We start from the raw sequence: 26,494 nt of genomic DNA on the forward strand, positions 1-26,494 counted from the left end.
GAACTTAAGTTGGCTGCCTTTAACCGAATGTTTCAGTTGTCTCATTCACTGGTTCTCAAACTGAGAAAAGTTTTCATATTTTGTGAAAACTGTTGGAATATTTTAAGTTAAGATGTTGTTTTTGGTCTCTCCATCTCCACTAAACTAAATTTGCGAACCACTGGTCTAATCCAATCCATAATTTATTACCCCTTTAACTACAATCTCTTGCCATGCGCAGATGTTGAAAGTGATATTTCAAAACTTTAGCGTAGGACGGAAAAACCCCTAAAGCTATAAACGTAATCTTGGAGGTTTAATGTTTGGATTGAAAACATCCGGAGACAAGGTGACTTTTAGGATCGTAGCTGGCTGATCTTTATTTTTATCTTATTTTTTTAAGTGGAAGTTTAACATCATTTTGACTTTACTTTCAAATCAAAACAAACACTTGTTTTTTTTCTTGCAGACTGTAAACTGAAGACTAATAAACTAAAACGTCATTGACCAAAAAAAAACCCAAAAGCTATAAACTTAATCTTGGGGGTTTGATGTTCTTGTTTGCCGACAGATTTTAAAAAACGGAGACGAGGTGAGATTTAGGGTCGCAGCTGGCTGATGCTTTAGGTAGAAATGGAACAAATAACGCGCGATGTGAACATGAAAATACTGAAACGTGGAAAGGAAACATCAACCGAAAGCTAAAGACCTAAATCTGTTTCTGTTCCTGTTCTGAGGTTTGCGTTCAGGTTTGTTTATATTAAGCTGATGAAATGTCATCACTGTTGCAGAAAAGCAGTACTACAGGTCGTAATAAAGTTTCCAAAAAGCTGACAAAAGGGCTTTATGTGAACGTAAAGCGCCTCAAATATGACGGCAGAAAATCTGAAAACATTTACTCAAAGCATTGGTCCCTAAACTTAAAGGTGCAGTAGGAAAGTCTTATAAAACTACCTTTCTGTCATATTTGCTGAAACTGACCCTATGTTCCAGTAGAACTACATGAAGTCATTTAAAAAATAAAATCTGGCTCCTCTGGCTCCACCTACAGCCTGTAGTGCGATTTGTCTGGGGGGTGCGTGTTAATCACTGCTCATACTCACGCATTCATTCTCCCTTGTGGGGGGAGGGGCTTAGGAGACCGTTTTGGGCTTTAGCGGAAAGGGGGGAAGGGACTGAGAAGTTGTTGCTGTTCAAATTTTTGGGCTAAGTCCTGGATCTTCACAATCCTACCTACAGCACCTTTAATGATGGTGATGAGCGCACAAAGCTCAAGACACAAAGTTCAGATGTATGCAAACTAAAAGCTAAACTTTCACAGTTTGTAGAACTACAAAGCCCAGAATGCCTCAGTGACTTAAACAGAGTTTGCATTTTAAAAATCCCTTTCTGTCCAAACTTCAGTTGTATCTTCAAATAATCAGAACCACTGAAACAGTCAAAAGTAGACAAGAGTGCAAAACTACATTTTGCAATTGAAAGACATTCAAAAGAACTACAGATCCCAGTTATCATAAAGATAACAACACAGGGTTACAACACAAAGGATGAAATAACTAATTCTATTGAGCCAATCCATTTTTAAAAGATATCGTAAACATACTACTACAGACAAACTAAAATCAACAAAAAAAAAGTTTACTGATCAAAACATGAATTCAATCCTACAGCCAATCACAGGCCGTCTGCCAACTACTTAATAAATCACTAAATAATCACAGATATGTACGTACGCATAACTCAGAGACGGATTATAAGAAAGAAGAAAAAAATGTGATAGGTAACGAATTTGTTTCAGGGCGACCGACGAGTCTGAAACGTTTTCCAGCAGCGGGTTTTTAAAACATGTCTGTGACGAGACCAAAGTCGACCGTGGGTTTGTCTTCCTGTATAAAAAACTGCAGCATAAAGGTGCATTCACACTTCTGTTTTTGTAGGAATAACTGCCTCATTTCGTGTCCTGATGAAACTGACCAACCCATTCTCACTCCGAACTTGTAAAATACGGACGTTTTGGACAATGGCTGTCAGCGTCTGAAGCGACGAAAAAGGCGTCCTTCAGCGTGTTTGTAGAACGTACCGGGGAGACCAGCAGCTACAAGGGGTTTAACGAGAAGTATGTAAGGCCGAAATTCTGCGTAGGGAGGTTGGTTGGGGTGGGGTGGTGGATGAGTCCCGTTATTCCCGTGTGTCACAGAAACGTAAGCCCACCCACGAACTTTTCCTTAACATAACTGCATCAAAAGTGACGCCAATAGTCCCGACCAAGCGCGTTTAGATAAAGCGCATTATATGACGCTAAAGGAGACATTTGGCGTCAATTACAACGACAAAGGCACCTGACCAAGCGTCCGTATTTTACGAGATGGGAGAGAGAACCTGTTGAACTGAATTAATAGAAAGAGTTCACCAGCGATCAAGTTCATTCATTCTTACTTTCTTTTACTGATCAGAAACTGATCATTACACAGAAGAAAACTTTTCAAACAGATTTAAAAATGGCAGTGTGAAAGAAAAGCAGTTTGGTGTGAAGGCATCTTTAGCTGAGATTGTTTTTCCTCATTGTAAACCTGTCTTCTAGAAAACGCCGTAGCCGTCGCTGTGGCGTGTCGCCACAGCAAAAGCGGGGTATCCCTCGTAGGTGGTGTAGGCGGTCAGGTCCTGACCCAGAGATACAGCCTGCTTCAGCTGGGAGGCGACCGCAGACGCCACCGGGCTCGCCAGAGTGTAACCTAGAGAGAGATGAGACAAAAACTCACAGCCTTTCATCAATGATTCCTTTACTTCACAGTAAGCTGTAATGTTTGGACGTATGTTAGTTAGTTAGGTAGTTAGTTAGTTAGTTAGTCAAGGATTAGTGATTTTGTGTGTGAATTTTTGGTTTTGTATTTCAATGACTTCTGCAGAAAATTATTTGCATATGAAATGTTGTTTTTGGCCACTAGGGGGCAGAAGAACTCCACAAGCTAATAGAGCCAACAAGTACGAAACCAAACCATACGATGTTGATTGTTTGTTCCCCCTTCCTCCAATATGACCCACAGGAGTGTTTCATAAATTAGCGCCCCCTAGTGGCGGCAGGAAATGTGACCTTATATCTAAACCAGAGACTGTAATGGTCGCGGTTTCAAACACGTGGTTAACGTTTTGAAACGGTCCCAGTTTGGTTTAGCCTGACAAGGCAGACCCACATCCAGATGTTGGGTCTGGGAACTCCCCATTGGTCAGGGCTCAATCCGAGGGGCGGGATAAACGGTTGTCATTCAAATTCTCTCTGCACCAATAGGATAGCGCTCCAACTAATCAGAGCAACGCTAGCTGATAGATTAAACTTTAAACTCCGAACACATCTTCCTTTTTTAAGAATTACTTCAGTGCCGTTCTTTGTTCTTTTCTCAAAGAAAAGCTGAACTCCAAGTCTTCCAGAAGACCGCTGTTCACCAGCAGCAGCAGCAACCATAAGCCCCGCCCACCCACTCTATACACGATGTGATTGGCCTGACCAGAGTTTGGTTTTTCCAGCTCACAAGCCAACGGAGAGTGCCTAGACCCCCCCTAGCTGCAAAATCATTTTGCTGCCACTAGGGTGCATCTAGATTTCTAGGCTAAGTATAGTTAGGTTTAGACACCAGAACTACTGAGTTGAGTTGATGAAAAGATGGAGGTTTGGGTTCAAATCAGACATACTTCACTTCCTGAAGGTTACCATGTGACGCAGAACGTAGATTTTATCAAAGACGTTCTACTTCCCGGATTGCTCTGGTGTCGCAGGAAATTCTGTTGGATGCATGTATTTTTGCCGATGTCCATCCCCTTCCTCTGTCTCTGTGTTGGGGTTCTAACCTCCGGTGGATTTGTGAGGACTATGGTTAACTGCTCCTCAGATCTCTGCAGGGTAAATCCAGACAGCTAGCTAGACTATCTGTCCAATCTGAGTTTTCCCTCGCACGACTAAAACTACTTTTGAACGTCCACATGTTCCACCAAAACAAGTTCCTATTTAGCAGAGGCACCGCCCGGCGCTTAGCACCACCAAATACGATTGTGATTGGTTTAAAGAAATGCCAATAAACCAGAGTATGTTTTTCTCCCACCATGGAATGCTGTGTGGATTGGCCAGACCCTCCTCCGCAGCGTTATGGGGGAAGGTCTGGACATGTGAGACTATGCAGAATGTGACGTAGCTCCGTTTGCTCTGTAAAGTTAAATAAAATCTCTATTTCCTTTTCTTTTCAGACGGGACATGAACCCCTGTCTCCTGGGTGAAAGTCCTGTCTTTGTTTGACCCAACCTGCCTCCTTACCAGGACATTTGGCACTCTTATAGCCGGTACACACCAACCAGACGGCCAACCCTCGGCAGAAAAGCCAGTCGAAATGATCAGTCGGGTCCCCGAAGACCAAAAAACTGCCTCAGAACACACTGAGGCAACACCGACCTGAGAAACGTAGTACGTCTCCATAGCAGCAGGCAGCGCTACTCTGTATTGTTGCCCAAGAAATGAAAACCGGCAGCTGATTGGACGAACGCATCACATGGGTTTGTTTTCACCGGAAATTCAAAGCCAGAGTGTAATGTGGGCCGTTCAGAATCCGATCTCATATTGTGCTAAAATAGTTCACCGAAACGTGTTTCTGAAAACATTTTAAGCGAGAAATAGGCCGTGCAGTTGCTGAATCTGTCTTCATTTCAGATCAACAAAGGTCAGTTTAAGAGATTTTCATCCGATTTTGAGAGACTCTAGTCACCTCATTCCGCTCGCCATTTCTGGGTGAGTCCCGACTGCCCTGCCTCCGACTGAACACGTCAGGTCGGCCAAAATGAATGCCGACAGCCCCCCAGACTGACGACGGCACGGAACACACTGAACAGACTCGAGTCACTGACCTCGCCAGACTGTCCAACGGCCGATTTTCAGCCCTGTGTCCCGGCCTTTATACTTCCTCACCTTACTTCCTGCTTTGCTCCCGTCAGAACTACTACGGCCACTAGAGGGCGCTGCCACTAGAAACCTAAATATAGGTCAGAATGATTCTGGAACAAACGACTAATGTGAGCGCTTTGAGGGCAGGACAGTCTCCCTTCTGCATGCAGTGTGAGTGTCAGCTGAGTCTGTTAGGTTTGTTAGGTGAAGAGTTAATTGACTTTGGGTACGGACCTTCACATACCTGGGAAGGCTACCGAGGCCACAGCGGCAGCACTGGCACAGCCGGCATCAGCGGCACCCTCTGTCTGCAGGCCGAGCGTCTGCAGAGTGTGCTCTGCTGCATGGACTTTAGCTTCTTCTACAGCCGCACACAGCTTAGCAGGCGTGAAGGGATGGCTGTATAGAGAGAAAAGAAGTTAAATAATATGACTATCTTTTGTGTGAAGTTCATATAAATGTATCGTGGGATGTAAGTGTCCCCATAAACTGCTGCTTGAACTTAACTTTGTTCAACTGTTTTGCATTAACTGATAAAAAAAAAACACTTAACTCAACGGATTCTCATGAACAGGTTTATATGATTTCTTACAAAAATGTATGCACAACAATTCGTATGATTAAGGAGACCGCCGGCCGGTCACATGAGAGTTAAGTTTAGCGGTCTTTACAGTTAAATTTAGCCGAGGTAACCGTGAGCTGGGTACAGGGTTTAAGACGCGAGGAGAGGACACGAGGAAAGGAATCGAGGATGGACGGACTAAGAAATGAGAAGAGGGGCTAGTAGGACTAGAACTTGTAGTAGGAGTAGTTGTAATAGCATAGTATTGGTAGACAGAAGTGGTAGTTGTATTAGTTTAGCAGCCGTAGATACTTCTGAAGTATTCGAGTAGTAGCAGTTTAGAGCAGAAGTACTAGTATTCTTACACGTTGGGGTACTGTGTAGCCAGAGCTGGGATGGTGATCTTGTAGAGAAAGAGTTGTCTCTGGTCAGGACCGATGGCAGAGTGGAGCTGATAGACGGGCTGACCCCAGTTATTCTTCTGACACAACTCCTCCAGAACCTGACAGACAGACGTAGAAACACATTCATGATGTTCATCATTTCAATCTGTTTGGTTTCGGGTGTTCATTCTTTTGGATTTCAGGGGTAAATTCAAAATACCTGGATTGGTTAAGCTCTGCAGCCAACAAATCTCATAGCAAATCTTCATCAAAGTCAACGAAACAACCGCAAAATGTAGTATCTGCTGATAAGTACTCATGACAAGGAAGACAAGTCCTCTCTCAAATAATCAAAGTTGTTTTAAAGTAATAACTTGTGTAAGTGCTCGGCATAAGCCTGCTGCCACTGTTACACTAGAGTCTGTGACCTGCAGACAACATTTTACCTCTAGCTAATGTTAGGAGCATCCTGCAGAACATTGTCTTTTACAATTGTGGCCTTTGGGGAAAATCCTTGCTGGGCCGCAGGGAGATTTCCTGCTTCCAAGATCTCAGTGAGTACTTTGGTGAGTACAATGTTGTTATGGATTGGAATAGGGGACAAAACAGTAAAAGTGAGACCAAAGTTGTAATCAGCCGGTATCAGTATCAGTTTGTATTTCAATGACTTCTGCAGAAAATTATTTGCATATGAAATGTTGTTTTTGGCCCGTAGGGGTAGGAGGACTCCACAACAAGCTAATAGATCCAACAAGTATGAAACCAAACCATACGACAATGCTGATTGTTCCCCCCTCCTCCAATATGACCCACAAGTGTGTTTCATAAGTTAGCGCTCCCTAGTGGTGGCAGGAAATACGTCCTCATATCTAAACCTAAATCTACTTTGGTGAGTACAATGTTATTATGGATTGGAATAGGGGAAAAAACTGTAAAAGTGAGACCAAAGTTGTATTCAGCCGGTATCAGTATCAGTCTGTATTTCAGTGACTTCTGCAGAAAATTATTTGCATATGAAATGTTGTTTTTGGCCACTAGGGGGAGGAGGACTCCACAACAAGCTAATAGATCCAACAAGTACAAAACCAAACCATACCAGAGACCAAAGTTGTAATCAGCCGGTATAATCCTTCAAAGGTTTTCTGGTTCTCGGGTGTTTTCAGTTACCTGTGGTGCAGGTTTGATGGCGGCAGCCTTCAGGCTCATGGCGCCAGGGTTCATTGGGGTCAGCTCCATGCCTGGCAGCAGGTCGTACAGCTTCTCCTCCACCTGCTTGTCCCCCTTCAGGCCATAGGAGGCGCCGGCTCCACCCATGGCTCCGACCCCGGCGGCGTAGGCCAGGTATCCCCGCCCACCCAGCCCCCGCACCCCGGCAGCCCCTACAGGTACAGTCATGTAAATTTCTACAGGAGACCGAAAAGGCAGTGAAATCAATCAAATCACCGGGAAATCAACCGGGAAGAAGAATCACACAGTCAGACAATTATTCAATCAGAGTGAACAGGTACAAAGGTAACTGAACTCCACCTGACATCTATCTGCCGGTTTCTTCTTCAATTCTCTGAGGATTTGTTTCTCCCAATGATTCATTTTCCAGTTTATAAATTTGAAGTTTTTTTGTCTTATTCTGATTCAATATTTCATCAACAATAAAGTTTCACTTTTGATTCAGTGCACCATATTTGATCATTAACAATATTCAGGAATACAAATCATTTTGAGAAAACATTCTTTGGGTTTGGGAGACCTTGATTCGATACAGTTCAGTTGGACTTTAACCCCCGTGTTGTCCTCGGATCAAATTTGACCCATTTTCAAAAAGTTTCTAGTTCTGAAATGTGGGTTTCTTTCAACCAAATTTTAAAACAAAATAACGTGGATGGTTCCCTGCAATGCTATTCACAAGTTAAATAACTGATCAGTTTACTACTTTCATTGACAAATACTTGGAAAAAGGTGACAAAACTTGGAAAAAGTGACAAAAACGTGGAAAAAGGTGACAAAGACTTCGGGAAAAGCTTAAAAAAACCGAAATGTTTAAATTTAAAACAAAATAACGTGGATGGTTCCCTGCAATGCTCTTCACAAGTTAAATAACTGATCAGTTCACTACTTTCATTGAATTATTAAATTTTATAGCATGTACTGTCTTCGTACTTGTACTCTGCACAATGACAATGTTTAATCTAATCATCTAATCTAATGTAAAAAAAAATTGATAATAGAACATTGAAAAACGTAGGAAAAAAATGTCAAAACATTGGAGAAGTGACAAATACTTGGAAAAAGTGACAAAAACTTGGGGAAAAAATGACAAAAACCTTCGTGAAAAGCTTAAAAAAACGTCAAAAATGTGCAGCAAAATATTGAAAAAGTTCGAAAAAAGTGACAAAAGTGTCATAAACGTTGGAATTTGTTTTACATTTTGACTCAGAAAAACACAAAGTTGCATCATGGTCGATGGGGAAGACAACACAAGGGTTAATTTCATCTAACTGGAGAGAGTGGGCTTTGGCTTTCAGACAGAAGCAGAACGATCAGTTCACCAACAGAAATCTATTTGATCATGTAGAAACGTCCACGCTGTCCTGGAAAAACCCTCGAACATAAACTGTTACTTTTCATCTGGAAATTGAACATCATTTAACATTTTGGAGATTTTGAGTTTTCAACTGACAGCAGCCGTTTTCTTTAAAATCTTAAACTCAATCATGTTTAATGATAAAGAACAGCTGCAATGGGAGCTCAGACTCACACAAGAGATTAGATTTAGTTTTTGCATCAAATCAAAAGACCGTTTTTCTTTCATTAGAAATGAAATGCTAAGAAGATCCCTTCGCTAGCAATAACATTTATAATCTCAGACCTAGAATTAGTTTTATATATTAGAGCAAAGAAAAAGCACCCAGAGAAGATGCTGAGATTTTGTTTAACTTACAGAAACCACTGTGTGTGTGTGTGTGTGTGTGTGTGTGTGTGTGTGTGTGTGTGTGTGTGTGTGTGTGTGTGTGTGTGTGTGTGTGTGTGTGTGCATGCATGCATGCATGAACACGCGTGTGTGTGTCAGGGTGTGTGTGTGTGCACATGCGCGTGTGTCAGTGGGACTATCCTAAAATATATATATAATGTTGCCCAACTAGTCCAACTGAGGACCTTTTCTCATTGGCTCACAGAGCTGAAGGTTGGATCCCCGTTATTGATTTTAAACTTATTATTCTGGGTGCATTTCTGAAACCCATTAATTAATTTCAGTTCGTAAATGTGAGCTCCCATTGTAACATGATCTCTAACATGCCAGAGCAGATTCAGTTTCTTCTAGGGCTGAACGATTCATCTGCGACTGCAATTAATGGATTGTGAAATATTTTGCTGAATGTTTGGTGTAACTTTTGGTTTAACCTGTTTTATTCCTCTTTTCATTATTATATTTACAGTGTTTTCATAAGATAAATGCTGGAATAATGTTTCAGATTGTTTATAGAAATGTATTATTTTCAGTGGATTTTTCATTTATTTGTTATTACTTTAATATAACAGTAGAAGGTGCAATATGTAGATTAGGGATCGACCGATACTGGTTTTTAAAGACTGATCGGATACCGATTATTAGTAGTTAATGAAACTAATAACCGATATTTTGAACCCGATTTGCATCTACATCTCTGAGCTGCTACTTGTTACATAGTGAATACAGAACTTTAGCTAAACTTTCTGGAGAAAAAAAATCGCAAAAAGAATCCTAATCACAATATCTGGCATAAAAATCCCAATTTGATTTTCTGTCCCAAATCGTTCAGCCCTAGTTTCTTCTATTTCAGATTTAGGAGGTAAGCAAAGTGCGCCCGTCCTCACCTCTGACCGAGGGCGTCCTGATCAGACCCCGACCTCCAATGTGAGCTTTGGCTGTCGGGAAGCGGAACTGACCTGGTATGGCAGCGTAGGCCTGGGGGGCGTAAAACACGGGCGGACCGAGGTACGCCGCTGTGGGGTCGTACACCTGGAGGAGGACGGGTGAGAAAGCTGTTATACCCTTTTTGAAATAAAGCATTTCTTAAAGCTTTAACATCTGGGACATAAGCAGGGCCACATGGAATCTGCAGACGCAGAATTCTGCAGACACTTTTGTAGATTTTAAGCTCAGTTCAGACCAAAGATTCACGACGAGACAAAACCGTTTTAGAACATCGCAGAAAAAAGTTGCAGCAATCTGAACGGGCCCGTCTCAGCAGACATCTCCTGTTTCAACAGCCAATAGAGAAGTCAGCTGGTGGAGTCTCCAGAGGCTGGTTTAGAACGTGACAGACGTCTGCTGTTTCAACAGCCAATAGAGAAGTCATCTTGTAAAGTCGGCTAAAATAAAATGATCCACGATCTATTTAATTTTATAGATGATACACTGTCTGGTAGCGTCTCATTGGTGTAAACTGGCAGGTTTCAGAACGCTGCAGACTGACACATTGCAAGTAGGTGTAAGTTTCTACTCATTACTTTGCGAATCTTTGGTCTGAACTGGGCTTTAAATTAATTAAAATAAAACTCACACACACCTCCAAGACAAGCAGAAAAACAGTACGCTAAATTCTGCAGATTTTCTCTGTGGATTATTGCTGAAAACTTTTTAAAAAACCAACAATTCTGCAGATGTTTTTTGGGTTTGGACATGAGTCAGATAAATGCTGTCATTTAGTGGCATCATCAGGCCGAAGTTTTGAATTACCCAGTGAAATATATCCTCGATGCATCAGACATTAATGTTCCCCAGAGGATGAAACCTCCCTACTCTGGTGATTCTCTGATACGACCGAAACCTACAAGCTGCAAAAAATAATGTGCATTATGGAAACTGATGTGAAATAGATCAATGCAATGACAAAGTATGCATGTCTGTAGATATATGTTCATACTAATTATATGCAATGACTGTGTGTGTATGACTGTGTGTGTTTATGTATGCAGCTAATGCTGCTATATGTTTCTATTTATTCTTAATAAGTAACACTAGCACTTACTTTATATTTTTATAGACTAATAGAATATCTGTTTGTGGGTCTGTGCCTCTTTCACACTGCCTGCGTGGTGTTTTCTACGTCTTTGCACACCAGAAAGGTGTCTGACGCAGTGCTGCTGCTAGCCTTGTCTGGACACATGGATGTTTCCCATAAACATAAACATAGATATATACTGATCTGATTACAGCAAAGACAACATCTGCAGTATTGATGGCAAAATAGGCTCCAGAATATTTCCTTCTGTATTGACAGGTGACATATTTAAAAATCAAGTTTTTTTTTTAATTACATTTATATATCTGCATTTTTATCAAAACCTCGAGGCTTTCAAACATCAACAGTTCATTTATTAATATGTATTTGTGTCAAAATGACATATAAACATCTTTTCCTATTCTATTTTGCCTGGAAACGCTTCCAACATGCTTGCATCACTCATGAAAAATAGGCGCCGGTCCTATTTCTAGCACGCACGTGTTTTCAGCGCGGCTGAAGCCACGCCTGAGACACAGGCAGTGTGCACGCTCGAACCTGTAAACATGAGTGCCGAAATACAAACGGACACGCCACGCAGGCAGTGTGAAAGAGGCCTTACATCAGTTCCCTTCCTCTGCCTCTTTACAGTGTAGTGATTTGTATTGTCCACTAGATGGAGCCGTTACCACAGTGACATTACATGTACATCCATCTATAAAGCATCATATCTACTAAACTGCTGTCTTCCTTTAACCTTCAGGCTGCAGCTGCTCAGCTGATGTTACAACATACGCAAAAAAAACCTCTTAGCTGAGCCATGAAACATCCAAAAAAAATCTAAAAGCACACACACATCTCAATATATTAATAAACAATTCAATATGCTGATCTTATTTGATATGTTGGATCCTAATCTTTATTTTTACAAAATAGCCTAAATTATTCCCTTACATCTCTGTTGATGTTTCCTCCACCTGAACAAACCCTGCTGTGATATTTTGGGACGAGGAAGTCCAGCTACAGGACTCACATGAACCTGGTGTTGGGGTTGTACCTGTCCCAGAGTGTAGGCAGCGTAGTCAGTCTGCAGCAGAGATCCTCCGCGTCCTCCGGTCCCTCTGGTGTATCGGACATAACTGTCCTTGTCCACCGGCTTGGCCAGAGTCACCTCGATAGGAGAGCCGTCCACCACCTGGAGGGAGCAGGAAGTCTGTCTTTGTGCAATACTCACAAGCCATTAGTGGTGGAAGAAGTATTCAGATCCTTTACGTCAGTAAAAGTACTAAGAAACTCCACTACAAGTAAAAGTCCTGCAACGTGTGAACTCTTGTAGCTGCTGACCTTTCCGTTGAGGGCGTTCATGGCGTTGATGGCGTCTTCTCTCTGAGTGAAATGGACGAAGGCGTAGTCTCTGATTTTTTTCACTCGCTCCACTGCACCTACAACAACAAACTCTTTCGTAAAAATCAAGTTTTGATCTTAACTCTCGTCTCGTCGACCTGCAACTTTTTGTTTTTCTGGGTCAAAAAGTAAAAAAAATTCCAATGTTTTGGTCGTCTTTTTCGACACTTTTGTCACTTTTTTCAAAGTTTCTGTCAAATATTTTTTCTGCCATGGGAAAACCTTAAAAAAAGTCAAAATTTTTTAAAAGATTTTCCCATGTTTTTGTCACTTTTTCCGATGTTTTTGTCACTTTTTTTTCAATGCTTTTTTGACATTTTTCAATGTTTTTCAACGTTCTATAATAACATTTTCTTTAGATGCTATACAATTGAATAAAACACCCAAAGTGATCCTTTATTTAACTTGTGAAGAGTGTTGTAGAGAACCATCCATGTTATTTTGTTTTGAAATTTGATAGAAAGACATTATTTCTGATATAGAAACTAATTAACAAATCCAAGGACACCAGGAGGGCTAATTCAGTTTTCTGGATCGCCAAAGAATCATTCTGTTTGTGCAACCCAAGAGGGGTCAAAGTAACCGAGTCCATATTTGTCTGTAATTCTGCACCAAGGCTTCAGGGAAGATACAGATACAGCATTAGGGGGCAGTTCACTGAGAGGCAGCCTCTCTTTTGCAGGAACTCCCTGATCACAATCCTACAGTTGTACTTTCATACCTGGAAGCTGCCCAGTACAACCACAGTCTGATCTGCTGACCACTGAGCAGTTGGAGGCCCTTGCTCAAGGGCACCTCAGTGGTGTTAATGAGGGAGGGACAAGCGCTGCTCTTTCACTTTCCCCACCCAGATTTGAACCGACGACCTCCCGGTCACAAGCTCGTGTCTCTAACCTTTAGGCCACCACTTCCCGTTATGTTAGCAAGCTAACTTCAGCACAACTGCCCACAAAGTACTGCTTGCTGGCGAAGTGCTAATTCCAAAACGTTCCTGATATACAGACCCTTTACAAACAGATAACCCCGTCATTGGAACCAAAATATGTCTGAGTTTATTTGCAAAGCTGATGTCAGTGAACTAGCTTGTTGCTACTCCCCACAGTAGCCTGCTGGAAACACCCACTATCAACACACAGTACCAGCTAACCATTTACATTCACACAGGACCAGTTGACCAATCACAGTCCTTGTGGTCTGCATCGCCTTGCAGAGGGGTCTGCGGGGGTACGCTATTGATTAGACACAGAAGCATAAAACAGCCTTAAGTCATCAAATCTCTTCACTCACAGTTGGTGCGTTCATTTGATTGTTCCTTTCCTCTGTCCCTTTTCCACAGACTATATGTTTTTTTATTATTCACTTTTTGTTATGTCTTGTTGAATATTAGTAGGGAACCTAACATGCCAAGCCCCCTCAGGGTTTTCTGGGTTTGTCCTTTTTTATTTTCATGTGTCTTCAAGGTATCATTACAGCTAAATAAATCAAATCAAATCAAATCAAATCAGGGACACTCCAACATCTGAGCTCTGAGAGTTGACAGCTGGATTGTGTTATGTCACAGTACCTGGTCTGAGGCTGTTGAACTCCTTCTCGATGGTCTCCTCGGTTGTCTGAAGCATCAGGTTCCTGACGTACAGTATCTTGACGGACGCCATGGTATCCTCGTCCACCTCAACCTCTGGCTCCGCCCAGTCCACGGCGATGGCGTGACCCCACAGCTGAATACGACCTGAGGGAGGCGACAGGTAGGTTTCATTGTTAGGGCCCTATTTTAATGTGAAGCGCCTGGCCCAGGTGTGTTTAGGGCGTGTCCAAATCCACTTTTGCTAGTTTGACGGTGGTAAAAAGGGTCTGTGTGTGCTGGGCGCCTGGTTCTAAAGGGTTGTTCTTAGTGTCTTCAATAATCAAAGGTGTGTTTTGGGCGTAACATGCAATCAACCAATCAGAGATCATCTCCCATTCCCTTTAAAAGCCAGGCGCGTTTGGACCTTGGAGCGAAAAAGGCAGCGAGATACCTGTTATATACACTCTACTGAACATTTGGACGGTGCAACAACGCAGGTCTGCTTGGTTCTTTCAGGGAATGATTGTAAAGATTTAATAAGAATATGTTGAGGTAATTTCCTCTCTAACTGGGAGTTTTTGGGACTGATTGGTGGGATTGCTGTGGACGAAGTACACACAGAGATACACTGGTAAGAGCCAATGAGGTTTAACCATGTATCAGCTGATTTAAATAGCTCACGGTACTGTATTGTGTCAACAGTTAACTTCATTTAATATTGGATGTGGTGTTTTCTTTTGCGGGGTACAAATGTTCCACCAAAACAAGTTCCTTCCTGAGACTATTTAGCAGAGCCCCTGTCGCTGCATCTGGAGCTTAGCACCGCCCAAGACCATTGTGATTGGTTTAAACAAATGCAAACAACCTAGAGCATTTTTTTTCTCCTATCCCAGAATGCATCTGTGGTGTAGCCAGACCTTACTGTACTCCGCAGCGCTGTGATGCTGACTCCAACCTACATTTTCTCAAATAAAATAACTATCGTCCATCAAGACAATAAGAACAGTTGGCTAAACCATGAACATGTTGGATGTCTTTCTCTATCAACACGGAGACTTCAACACTGGCATATCTTCATACACAAGGCTATTTTAGGTCTCCTTCCATCCTACCTTCTGACCTATATCAGTGTAAATAGTAACAGGGCACACAATCAGTCTGTTCCAAAGGTTAGAACTGAACTGGGGGAAAAGGCATTTAAGTTTGCTGCTCCCTGTACCTGGAACAAGATACAGAAATCCATGAAACTTAACAAGCTGCTCTCATTGGTCACTTTTAAGAGGATGTTGATTGACATCTGGCTGCAGATGTTTTTCCTGATGTGTTTAGGATTGAGAGATGCAATTTATTTGATTAGGACAATGCACATTAATCAACATTTCTGTAAATGCGCCAGTGTTAGCCAGTCGGCTAATTTTCAACTGTAGTCCTAGCATTGTGGTTGACTGAGGGATTTACTGATTCAGATGTTTTATGATTTTAGTGTTTTTGTGTATTTTGTGTGTGTGTGGTTAGTGCCGTAGAAACCCGTGCAGATTTTGACCAGCTCACCAGGAGACTGAAGGCAGGACACATTCAGAAACCGTATCTCACTCAGAACACCATGGATGGGTTTATTTTTCAAAGTTTGTATGTGTGTGGAAACACCAGAGACACAAAATAACACCCCAAATCCCAGAAAAAGTTATTGTTTTCATAATATGGGCACTTTAAAAGGACAATTCCGGCACAAAATGACCCTAGGGGTTAATAACATATGCGTACCGAGTCGACCGTTCTCTGGGACATGTTTTCATGCTAATCTAATGCGTCTCTAGCTTGAAACAAGCTACTGCAAACTGGTGATGAGCTTGTGATGCCAGTAGTTGGGGCAGATGGTAAATCTCTATTTCTACACCACTAACAAGATTCAAAATATCACCACACTTCCACAGTAGCATAATGAGGGTCCCTACATGTACACCGAAGCATTGTTAATGTTTACATGCAGGCACCATCTTGGAAAACAGTGATGACCAGTCAAACCACTATGTGAGTGTGTGAGCTATGTTACTGGTTACTGGTTGCGCGGCGTTCGTGGTTCGACTGGTCTTGACTGTTTTCCAAGTTGGCGTCCACCTGTAGACACGAAAGCTACTGTCTTTATAATCTATCTTTTTGATAAACTGTCTGTACACTTACAAAGTTCTCAATTCTTCGGTTAACATGTAGGGACCCTCATTATGCCACCGTGGAAGTGTGGTGATATTTTGTGCCTTGTTAGTGGTTAGCGTTAGCGGCTAACCACCAGTTTTGCGGTAGCTAGTTTCAAGCTAGAGACGCATTAGATTAGCATGAAAACATGTCCCAGAGAACGGTCGACTCGGTACACATATGTTATTAACAGCTAGGTTCATTTTGTGCCGGAATTGTCCTTAAAAATTAATCTCAAAAACAGAAGTGTCCTTGATGTGCCAACATGATCAGTTTGCATCTTTCAAGTTTCTAAATTAAATTATGTTCATATGTCTCTTTGTAGCTTTGCTTATTTAAAGCTAATGTACTTGCATGTACTACTTGTTGTCTGGAGTTTGAACCTTCACAGTTGAAAGCACTTAATTGTAAGTCGCTTTGGATAAAAGCGTCAGCTAAATGACATGTAATGTAATGTAATAATGTAATGTTCAAGTGAACTGAAGCAAATGGTTTCCTACAGCTGTAAAAGTTACTGCTAACGAGTTATTTCAAAGCTGCCAACATTACCCCCTTTTTAGGGCCAAACACCTCGTAAAACTAAACACAACAAATAAATTAAAAGTCTAAATCAAAGTCTACCTTTGACTGACTGTAAGACAGCGTTATCAGCCAATCCTAGCCTGTATCACTGGGTCAGCGTCCAATGGGAGAAGAGCTCTGATAAGTGAGAGGATGAGATATGATGGGAATTATCAGAGCTATCAGAAATAACCGTAAATACATTTAAACCTGGAGTTTCCTGCTTGTGTTCAGTCGAGACGCTGTTTTACTGCGCGGGTTGGGAAACATTTCATGGACGTATTATATTAGTTAGTCTGATAAAGAAGTCCACCTTGAAGCTCCAGTGATAAGATAGAGAAACAGTTTTACTGGTTCCACACACAAAGATGGATTGCTTAACCCTTGTGTGTTAACCTCCCATGTCAAAATAAGTGCCCATATTATGAAAAAAATCACTTTTTCTGGGATTTGGGGAGTTATTTTGTGTCTCTGGTGCTTCCACACGCATGCAAACTTTGAAAAAAAAAACCATCCATGGTGTTCTGAGTGAGATACGAGTTTCTGAATGTGTCCTGCCTTCAGTCTCCTGGTGAGCTGGTCACAATCTGCACGGCTTTCTATGTCACTAGAAACGAAGGGGCTAAACCATGCTAGCACTAGCATGCTAGCGGTTTGCCCCCTCGTTCTCAATGGCAAAGCACTGCTACAACACACACAAGTTCACCATAATCTACAAAAGAACTACTTTGATGTCCCTGTTCTGCAGGTATTCCTCGTTTAGAAGAAGTCTCCCGGCTAATCCTGCCTTGTACTGACTGAAGTTGGAGAAACAGCTAGCTAGCTCATGTAGTCCTTACGTAGCTACTGAGCATGTAGTCCTTACCTAGCTACTGAGCATGTAGTCCTTACCTAGCTACTGAGCATGTAGTCTTACCTAGCTACTGAGCATGTGCGACTGCCAACAAAGATGTTACAGCAGTTGAGATGTCTCACTCTGTAGCAAAAACAGTGACCTGAACACACAGGGTGAAAAGAGGGTGTGCAGTACTACTGCACTAAAATATGGTGTTTTTTGAAAATTAAACCATGTAAACCTATTCTGGTACAACCTTAAATACAATTATGGACCTGAAAATGAGCATAACATGGGAGCTTTAACATGTTTTCTGCGCTTTTTCCCCCACTACCACCAGTATACACTTACACCAACTTGTTACCACTATTTTTAAACCAATTTTTTGATTTTATAGTCAATATACCTCATGTATCCTTTATGAAATTTTATCTAATTTTAGAGTTAGAAAAATGCAGAAGGTATGCATTATTATGACCTATAGTTTATAGATAATCACAGACTGTCAAAGTTTAGTAAACAATGGATTTAAACACCTAAAATTCAATGATAGTATTGACCTGATCCTTCCTTTTACTTGTGAAGAGCATTTCCTGGAACTATCTGTGTTACTTTTGGACAATTTGGTTGAAAGAAATCCAAAGTTCTGATGTGTTTGTGTTATGTGGTGAATGTGAAAATGAACTGCTACCTCCTCTGTCAGCTCTAGTCACTGAACAGAAATCAGAAGAGAAATCAGACCAATCACAACAGCTGGTCAGTCTGACATCATAGTGCCTGAGCTCATTACTATTCATCAGCTCACCAAGTTGCACTGGGTAAAGGATGCTGACAGCCAGGCTCTCATTGGCTAGCAGATTCAAACAGCTTAGCTGGTTGAACATTAATGAGAACTGGCAGAAATCGAGCGGAGTCTTCCTGCAGGCTTTCTATACCACGCTAGAATGGCTTGAAACAAGGCAACCAAGGTTACAGAGTCCATGGTAGACCTTCAGACATTACCACAAAGTCATGAAATACATGTGGCAGGGCACCTTTAACTTTGGTGATCCTCTGGTCATCAGGTCAACATTTCAATGGGTCCAATACTTCAGTTAAAGGTGCAGTAGGTAAGCCTTATAAAACTAACTTTCTGTCATATTTGCTGAAACTGACCCTATGTTCCAGTAGAACTACATGAAGCAGGTCATTAAAAAAAATCCAGCTCCTCTGGCTCCACCTACAGCCTGTAGTGAGATTTGCAAAAATCCATCGTTCCCTGTTCAGATGCACCAATCAGGGCCAGGGGGAGTGTCTAACTGTTCAGATGCACCACTCATGGCCAAGGGGGGTGTCTAACTGCGTGTCAATCACTGCTCATGCACACGCATTCATTCTCCCTTGTGGGGGGAGGGGCTTAGGAGACCATTTTGGCCTTTAGCAGAAAGGGGGGGAGGGACTGAGAAGTTGTCCATCTTCAAATTTTTGGGCTAAGTCCTGGATCTTCACAATCCTACCTACAGCACCGTTCATGATTATCAGTTCTCGGAGCATACTTGCATGTGCCAAGAAGGAGAATGATGTCATCTGTGTTAAAACATGACTTACATTTGCCTTGAATATTTAACATATAACTACCTGGCAGCAGTTTGCGGCGGGCCATGGCGGCTGCTCGGTGGCTCTCGTACTCGACGAAGGCGAAGCCTCGGTTCTTGGATTTGTCGGCGGCGCTCGGGTACACGATGACGTCCACGACGCCGTCAGTGACCTTCCTCATCTCGGTAAGGATCTCCTCGCGCTTCTTGGTTTTGGGAATCCCGCCAACAAACAGACGGCAGTTGTCGACGCTGGCACAAACTCCAAGGAGGCGACCGTTCCTGCAGGACGGAAGAAAAGCACACAGTCGGCCAACACTTCGTACGTTTTCTCAGGCCCAAGGTGTTCAGACTGGTTAGATGGCAATAGACCTTTTTCACAGCAGACATGTTGACATGTCATAGTAGGAACAGCACAGGTGTATTCAAAACCATTACTGATGGCTGCATTCCACTTAGGAGAGACCCTGGTATTAAACCATTACTGATGGCTGCATTCCACTTAGGAGAGACCCTGGTATTAAACCATTACTGATGGCTGCATTCCACTTAGGAGAGGCCCTGGTATTAAACCATTACTGATGGCTGCATTCCACTTAGGAGAGGCCCTGGTATTAAACCATTAATGATGGCTGCATTCCACTTAGGAGAGGCCCTGGTATTAAACCATTACTGATGGCTGCATTCCACTTAGGAGAGGCCCTGGTATTAAACCATTAATGATGGCTGCATTCCACTTAGGAGAGACCCTGGTATTAAACCATTACTGATGGCTGCATTCCACTTAGGAGAGACCCTGGTATTAAACCATTACTGATGGCTGCATTCCACTTAGGAGAGGTCCTGGTATTAAACCATTACTGATGGCTGCATTCCACTTAGGAGAGGTCCTGGTATTAAACCATTACTGATGGCTGCATTCCACTTAGGAGAGGTCCTGGTATTAAACCATTACTGATGGCTGCATTCCCCTTAGGAGAGGTCCTGGTATTAAACCATTAATGATGGCTGCATTCCACTTAGGAGAGGTCCTGGTATTGGGCATGCTGACTCACTGAAATATATTACTGGGACACTTGAGCCATCGTTAAGGTTATCAATCTCAGCTGTGCTTTTCCTACTATGACCAGTCAACATGTCTGCTGTGATAAAGGTCAATTCGTTCAATAGTTGACAACTAATTAGGGATGCCCCGATTGATCGACTGCCGATCATTATCGTCGATAATTTACTTAAAACGTGTTGATCGGGCGCTCAGCTCTAGCCGCTGATAAACTACTATACACATATAGTTAGTGTGTGTGTGTGTGTGTGTGTCTGTCTGTCTGTCTGTCTGTATACGGTGTGTGTGTGTGTGTGTGTATAGTGTTTGTGCGTGTGTGTGTCTGTCTACGTGTGTGTATTGTGTAGAAGAAAACTTCAAATGCATTTTCGTCTACTTGCAATGGGAAAGGAGTCTATCTGTCATTAGCAGATTTTCCCGTTCAAAAGCTAATTTTTGGTGGGTAAAGGGTTTAAGAAAAAGAGTGACTTGTGATTCTTATTCATAGGCCTTAAATAGAGTGACACACCATTAGTTTAGGGATGCACCAAATCCAGATTTTTGGGTTTCGACCGAATCCACTGGTACCAAATCCGTCGTCTGGTTAACACCAGTTTTTAGCAGTGACTGTCCTTCCTTTGCTGTACCTGAAGTTGCTGCATTCTGGCTGCTGTCTGGAGATTCCTTCATGCACAACTCGTATTCTTTCGGATGTTTCAGACCAGATGTTGTAACAGCGGCCATGTTGTGTATAGCTTAGGGTCCTCGCCACCACCAGACCAATCAGCATTGCAGATTGAACATGTAGCTGGACTTGAATGGCCTTCTTTTGACTGAAAGTTCTGCCAAACAACACTGTTTCTGCTCACCAGTTCCATTTCCACTTTTTCACAGCCTACTGCATTGATCCCAATACACTACAAACAGACCAACTGGCTACTACTTTCCAAAGCCATATCAGCGCCTATAACGAAACAAAACGACAAAAAAATGATCGCCATCGCCCTTTATCGACATATATCGCTAATCGGTGATTAACAATCGGTATCGGCGGCTAAAAACGTGATCGGGGCATCTCAGCGCTAAACGAATAAGCGATGAATCTTTGCAGCTCTGTGTTTGTTGTGATGTTGTTGACTCGACCCTGACCTGATCTCGTAGTTGTTGAGCTGCTTCATGGCTGCTTTGGCCTCCAGTTTGTTGCCGAAGGTAACGAAGGCATATCCTCGGTTGTTCCCGTTAAAGTCCATCATCATCCTCACCTCGTAGATCTTACCGAACTGGAGAAAGAAACGCAGAAAGAAGTCACACTGTAAGAACCAAAGCCGTAGAAAAACTACCTTTTTTCTTTACGTTTACGGACATTCCTATTAATCCCAAAATGGAAAGTTCTATAGATTTCCAGAATATCCTCTGTACCTTTTAAACGGACATTTCTGTTAATACAAAAAATACTGGAAAATCACCTGTGAAAAAATGTTACAGAAAATTACTTTATATTAACACAGTATGTTGTTTTGTATATTTGTAATTAGCTCAGCGAGTCCCTCTGGCATTCAGTAATGATGCTCATTAACTATGCCCTTGTAGCCAAGCTGCACCAATCACATCGGTGTATCTGATATAGGCGGGCCAGAGGCGAGCTCAAAAGATGACGACAGCGCTGCCACGTCCAAGTCATTAGTAAACATTGCAAGATGGCTATGGATGAACACCAGTTGTTTGAAATGGCTTTGGACGCTACAATGCACGAGTTAGACTTGGCTTTTCATCTAAAAGAGGAACAGAAGACGGGGCTTGAATCGGTCCTTTACAAGAAGGATGTCTTTGCTGTTTTGCCGACCGGATACAGCAAGAGTTTAATCTACCAGTTAGCTCCTCTGGTAGCTAAGAGTTTAATCTACCAGTTAGCTCCTCTGGTAGCTAAGAGTTTAATCTACCAGTTAGCTCATCTGGTAGCTAAGAGTTTAATCTACCAGTTAGCTCCTCTGGTAGCTAAGAGTTTAATCTACCAGTTAGCTCCTCTGGTAGCTAAGAGTTTAATCTACCAGTTAGCTCCTCTGGTAGCTAAGAGTTTAATCTACCAGTTAGCTCCTCTGGTAGCTAAGAGTTTAATCTACCAGTTAGCTCCTCTGGTAACTAATAGTTTAATCTACCAGTTAGCTCCTCTGGTAGCAAAGAGTTTAATCTACCAGTTAGCTCCTCTGGTAGCTAAGAGTTTAATCTACCAGTTAGCTCCTCTGGTAGCTAAGAGTTTAATCTACCAGTTAGCTCATCTGGTAGCTAAGAGTTTAATCTACCAGTTAGCTCCTCTGGTAGCTAAGATGTTTTTTAATATTTTATTAAATTTTTTAAATTTTTTTTTTATTTTATTTTTTTTTTTTTTTTATTTTTTTTTGTAAAGTTGGGCTCTGGATACGTCACCCCGTGTATTGTTGTGATTGGTTGTAGTGTTATCCAATTGTGTGCAGTGGGATTTTCAAATGCATGCTTGGTGTCGCCCCTCGAGTTGGGCCATTTTCATTACTCAGAGCCAGACCCCTAATCTTTAGGATTTGGATTTCCAGGCTAGCTCTATTGACGATCTCTGTTAAAATATAGCCTACAGTCAAACAACTGTTAATACACAGACATTTCTAAGAGTGTAAGTTACCCTACGTGGTATTTGCCTTTGATTGGTGCATACATAGAGTACATAAACAAACGTATTAAGCATTAATAAGAAATAACAATAAATACAGAAAGAAATATGTACAACATAGCTGATTGAGTAGTAGTTGAGAACAACATGCTAACTTCTTAATAATAGATATTTTATAACACCTTCTCACACAGTGGGACCAGTTCGTCTTCGAACAGATCTCTCGGTAGTTTCCCCACAAAGATCTCGCTGCCTCGCTCTGGTGGCGGCCCGTCCCAGTTGGGCGGTGGGCCACCGTACCGCCGCTGGCCGTTCTCCTGAAACACAAACCCCCAAAAATATATATAGTACAAAACAAAGTAATGATTAAAAAAGTAAGCACCAAAGTCCATTTTCAGGTGTCGAAAGCCTTAGAAAAAGCACCAAAAAGCTTTGGAAAAAGGGTTCGAAAAATTGTCAAAAATCAAACCATTAAATGTTGAAGAAAAGATCGAAAAAATCGCAGGAAAAAAAACACGGAAAAAGCATCGTATAAACGTGTGCACAAAAGTGCCCAAAATGTTGTAAAAAACATTTTAGGTAAACAACGGTACTTCTATTTTTAAGTGTGAATAACAGTCTCGGATACTGTAGCAGTTGCTGTTGTTATAGCAACAACAGATGCTCTCGGCTGCTTTTTGGGAAACAACGTCTTCTTTTTTAACTAGAAAAGCTTAGTTAACTGTGTGTGTGTGTGTGTGTGTGTGTGAGAGCAGGAGGCGTATGCACAGATAGTCCTGCAGTCGTAGCAACCAAATATCAGACTATATGTCAGAAAAAGCGCCATATAAATTAAAATCTTTAAAAGTATCAAAAAAACTGTCAGAGAAAAGTACTTGAAAGTGTCCAAGAAAGCATCGTTAAAAGGGCCAAAGTGTCGAAAAAATTGTTCATAAAAGGTTGTGAAAAAGCTTACAAATGTTTTAAAAGTATATTCAATTATCTATATATATATATATATATATATATATATATATATATATATATATATACATACATACCATTAGTTACCTGTATCCCGTGTGTTACATTAGTTACCTGTATCCCGTGTGTTACATTAGTTACCTGTATCCCGTGTGTTGCATTAGTTACCTGTATCCCGTGTGTTACATTAGTTACCTGTATCCCGTGTGTTGCATTAGTTACCTGTATCCCGTGTGTTACATTAGTTACCTGTATCCCGTGTGTTGCATTAGTTACCTGTATCCCGTGTGTTACATTAGTTACCTGTATCCTGTGTTGCATTAGTTACCTGTATCCTGTGTGTTACATTAGTTACCTGTATCCCGTGTGTTGCATTAGTTACCTGTATCCCGTGTGTTGCATTAGTTACCTGTATCCCGTGTGTTGTATTAGTTACCTGTATCCCGTGTGTTGCATTAGTTACCTGTATCCTGTGTTGCATTAGTTACCTGTATCCCGTGTGTTGCATTAGTTACCTGTATCCTGTGTTGCATTAGTTACCTGTATCCTGTGTTGCATTAGTTACCTGTATCCCGTGTGTTGCATTAGTTACCTGTATCCTGTGTGTTGCATTAGTTACCTGTATCCTGTGTTGTATTAGTTACCTGTATCCTGTGTGTTGCATTAGTTACCTGTATCCTGTGTTGCATTAGTTACCTGTATCCCGTGTGTTGCATTAGTTACCTGTATCCTGTGTTGCATTAGTTACCTGTATCCTGTGTTGCATTAGTTACCTGTATCCTGTGTTGCATTAGTTACCTGTATCCTGTGTTGCATTAGTTACCTGTATCCTGTGTGTTACATTAGTTACCTGTATCCCGTGTGTTGCATTAGTTACCTGTATCCTGTGTTGCATTAGTTACCTGTATCCTGTGTGTTGCATTAGTTACCTGTATCCTGTGTTGCATTAGTTACCTGTATCCCGTGTGTTGTATTAGTTACCTGTATCCTGTGTGTTACATTAGTTACCTGTATCCCGTGTGTTACATTAGTTACCTGTATCCCGTGTGTTGTATTAGTTACCTGTATCCCGTGTGTTGCATTAGTTACCTGTATCCCGTGTGTTGCATTAGTTACCTGTATCCCGTGTGTTGCATTAGTTACCTGTATCCCGTGTGTTGTATTAGTTACCTGTATCCCGTGTTGTTGCATTAGTTACCTGTATCCCGTGGTGTTGCATTAGTTACCTGTATCCCGTGTGTTGCATCCGTCCCGTGGTGGCATTAGTTACCTGTATCCCGTGTGTGCATTAGTTACCTGTATCCCGGTGGTAGGGAGTAGTTTACCCCTGTCCCTGCAAGCGCATTAGCTACCTGCACCCCCGTGGCAAGCGGATTAGCTACCCCCCCCCCCTGCATTAGCTACCTGCACCCCGTGTGCACATTGAAGCTACCTGCCTCCTGCGTTGCATTAGCTACCTGCCCCTGTGTTGCATTAGCTACCTGTCTCCCCGTGTGTCGCCTAGCTACCTGCCCCCCGTGGCATATCACCTGCCCCCCGTGGTGTGCATTAGCTACCTGTCCTGGGCTAGCTCCTGCCCTGGGCAGCTCCTGCACCCCCGCACGGCGCTCCTGCCCTGGGCTAGCTCCTGCCCTGGGGCGCTCCTGCCCCCGTGGGGCAGCCACCGCTCTCCTGGGCAAGCCCCTGCCCTGCAGCGCTTAGCCCCTGCCCCCCCCGCTGCTCCCTGCCGCAGGGCTTAGCTCCCTGCCCCCCGCGGTGTGGCTTAGCTCCCTGCCCCCGTGGCGCCCCCTGCCCCCCGCGCACAGCCCCCTGCCCTGCGGAGCGTACCCCTGCCTCCCTTCCTCAGTACCTCTGCGCTTCCCCGGTAAGCATTAGCTCCGTGAGCGCTGCTCCTTCGTCCCGGCCAGTCCGTCCCCGCTTGCTTTCTGATTGGATTCCATTGGGTGTGATTGACAGCGATATGTAAATCAGGGAAATTAGCGGTGCTCACTGGGAAAACACAGAAAACAACATGATGTTTATATTTCATACAAAAACCTCTTTAACTAAACACAACTGTCCCGTTCTTCTTTATCTAAAGATATATATATATATATATATATATATGTGTGTGTATATACAGTACAGGCCAAAAGTTTGGACACACCTTCTCATTCAATGCGTTTCTTTATTTTCATGACTGTTTACATTAGATTGTCTGAAGGTATCAGTGTATGAGTGATCGCATATATGAATTATATCCGGGTTAACGCAGGTGTGAATAATTGAAAACAATAATACTTATATTTTTAGATTCTCTTCGTAGCCACCCTTTGCTTTTTTTATTAATAAGGGAAAACTTCCACTAATGAACCCCTCGGACAAAGCACACCTGTGAAGGTAAAACCATTTCAGGTGACTACCTCATGAAGCTCATTGAGAACACCAACCGGTTTGGCAGAGTTATCAAAAAAAAGCAAAGGGTGGCTACCTTGGCAGAATCCCTAAAATATAAGACATGTTTTCAGTTATTTCACACTTTTTTGTTAAGGACATAATTCCATATGTGTTCATTCATAGTTTTGATGCCTTCAGTGAGGCAAAAGAAAATGAAAATAAAGAAACACATTGAATGAGGAGGTGTGTCCAAACTTTTGGCCTGTACTGTGTGTGTCTGTGTATGTATGTATATATGTATGTATGTATATATGTATGTATGTATATATGTATGTATGTATATATATGTATATATGTATGTATGTATATTTGTATATATGTATGTATGTATGTATGTATATATATATGTATATATGTATGTATGTATGTATGTATGTATATATGTATATGTATGTATGTATATATGTATGTATGTATGTATGTATGTATGTATGTATGTATGTATGCATGT

At 42.0% G+C, this 26,494-nt stretch overlaps 1 protein-coding gene across 6 annotated transcripts; it reads right to left on the reverse strand.

Annotated features, from left to right (window-relative positions):
* Nucleotides 1-59: 59 nt before the first annotated feature.
* Nucleotides 60-23,051, reverse strand: a1cf (apobec1 complementation factor). 6 transcript variants are annotated; one of them, XM_039788786.1, is made up of 11 exons: nt 22,827-23,051; nt 21,153-21,283; nt 19,005-19,243; nt 13,799-13,963; nt 12,175-12,272; nt 11,888-12,025; nt 9,701-9,845; nt 7,016-7,227; nt 5,831-5,967; nt 5,148-5,302; nt 60-2,711 (listed from the first exon to the last, which is right to left on the reverse strand). In XM_039788786.1, exons 1-11 carry the CDS (start codon nt 23,034-23,036, stop codon nt 2,557-2,559), a joined length of 1,785 nt encoding a protein of 594 aa, XP_039644720.1. In that variant the 5' UTR covers nt 23,037-23,051; the 3' UTR covers nt 60-2,556. The 6 variants fall into 6 exon arrangements, with proteins under 6 accessions (XP_039644720.1, XP_039644718.1, XP_039644719.1 ...); XM_039788784.1 differs by having other exon boundaries at nt 7,016-7,251; XM_039788785.1 differs by having other exon boundaries at nt 11,864-12,025.
* Between the last annotated feature and the right edge of the window lie 3,443 nt (nt 23,052-26,494).

Source organism: Perca fluviatilis, chromosome 21, assembly GCF_010015445.1.
Source record: "Perca fluviatilis chromosome 21, GENO_Pfluv_1.0, whole genome shotgun sequence".
NCBI lineage: Eukaryota > Metazoa > Chordata > Actinopteri > Perciformes > Percidae > Perca > Perca fluviatilis.

Coding starts and splice junctions, on each gene's coding strand:
- a1cf (XM_039788781.1), bottom strand. CDS start 23,036: ATGGACTTTGGTGCTTACTTTTTTAATCATTACTTTGTTTTGTACTAT. Junction 7,252..9,700: donor CAGGACGCCCTCGGTCAGAG/GTGAGGACGGGC, acceptor GGTCTCCTGTAG/AAATTTACATGACTGTACCT. Junction 5,968..7,015: donor CCATCAAACCTGCACCACAG/GTAACTGAAAAC, acceptor TCTGTCTGTCAG/GTTCTGGAGGAGTTGTGTCA.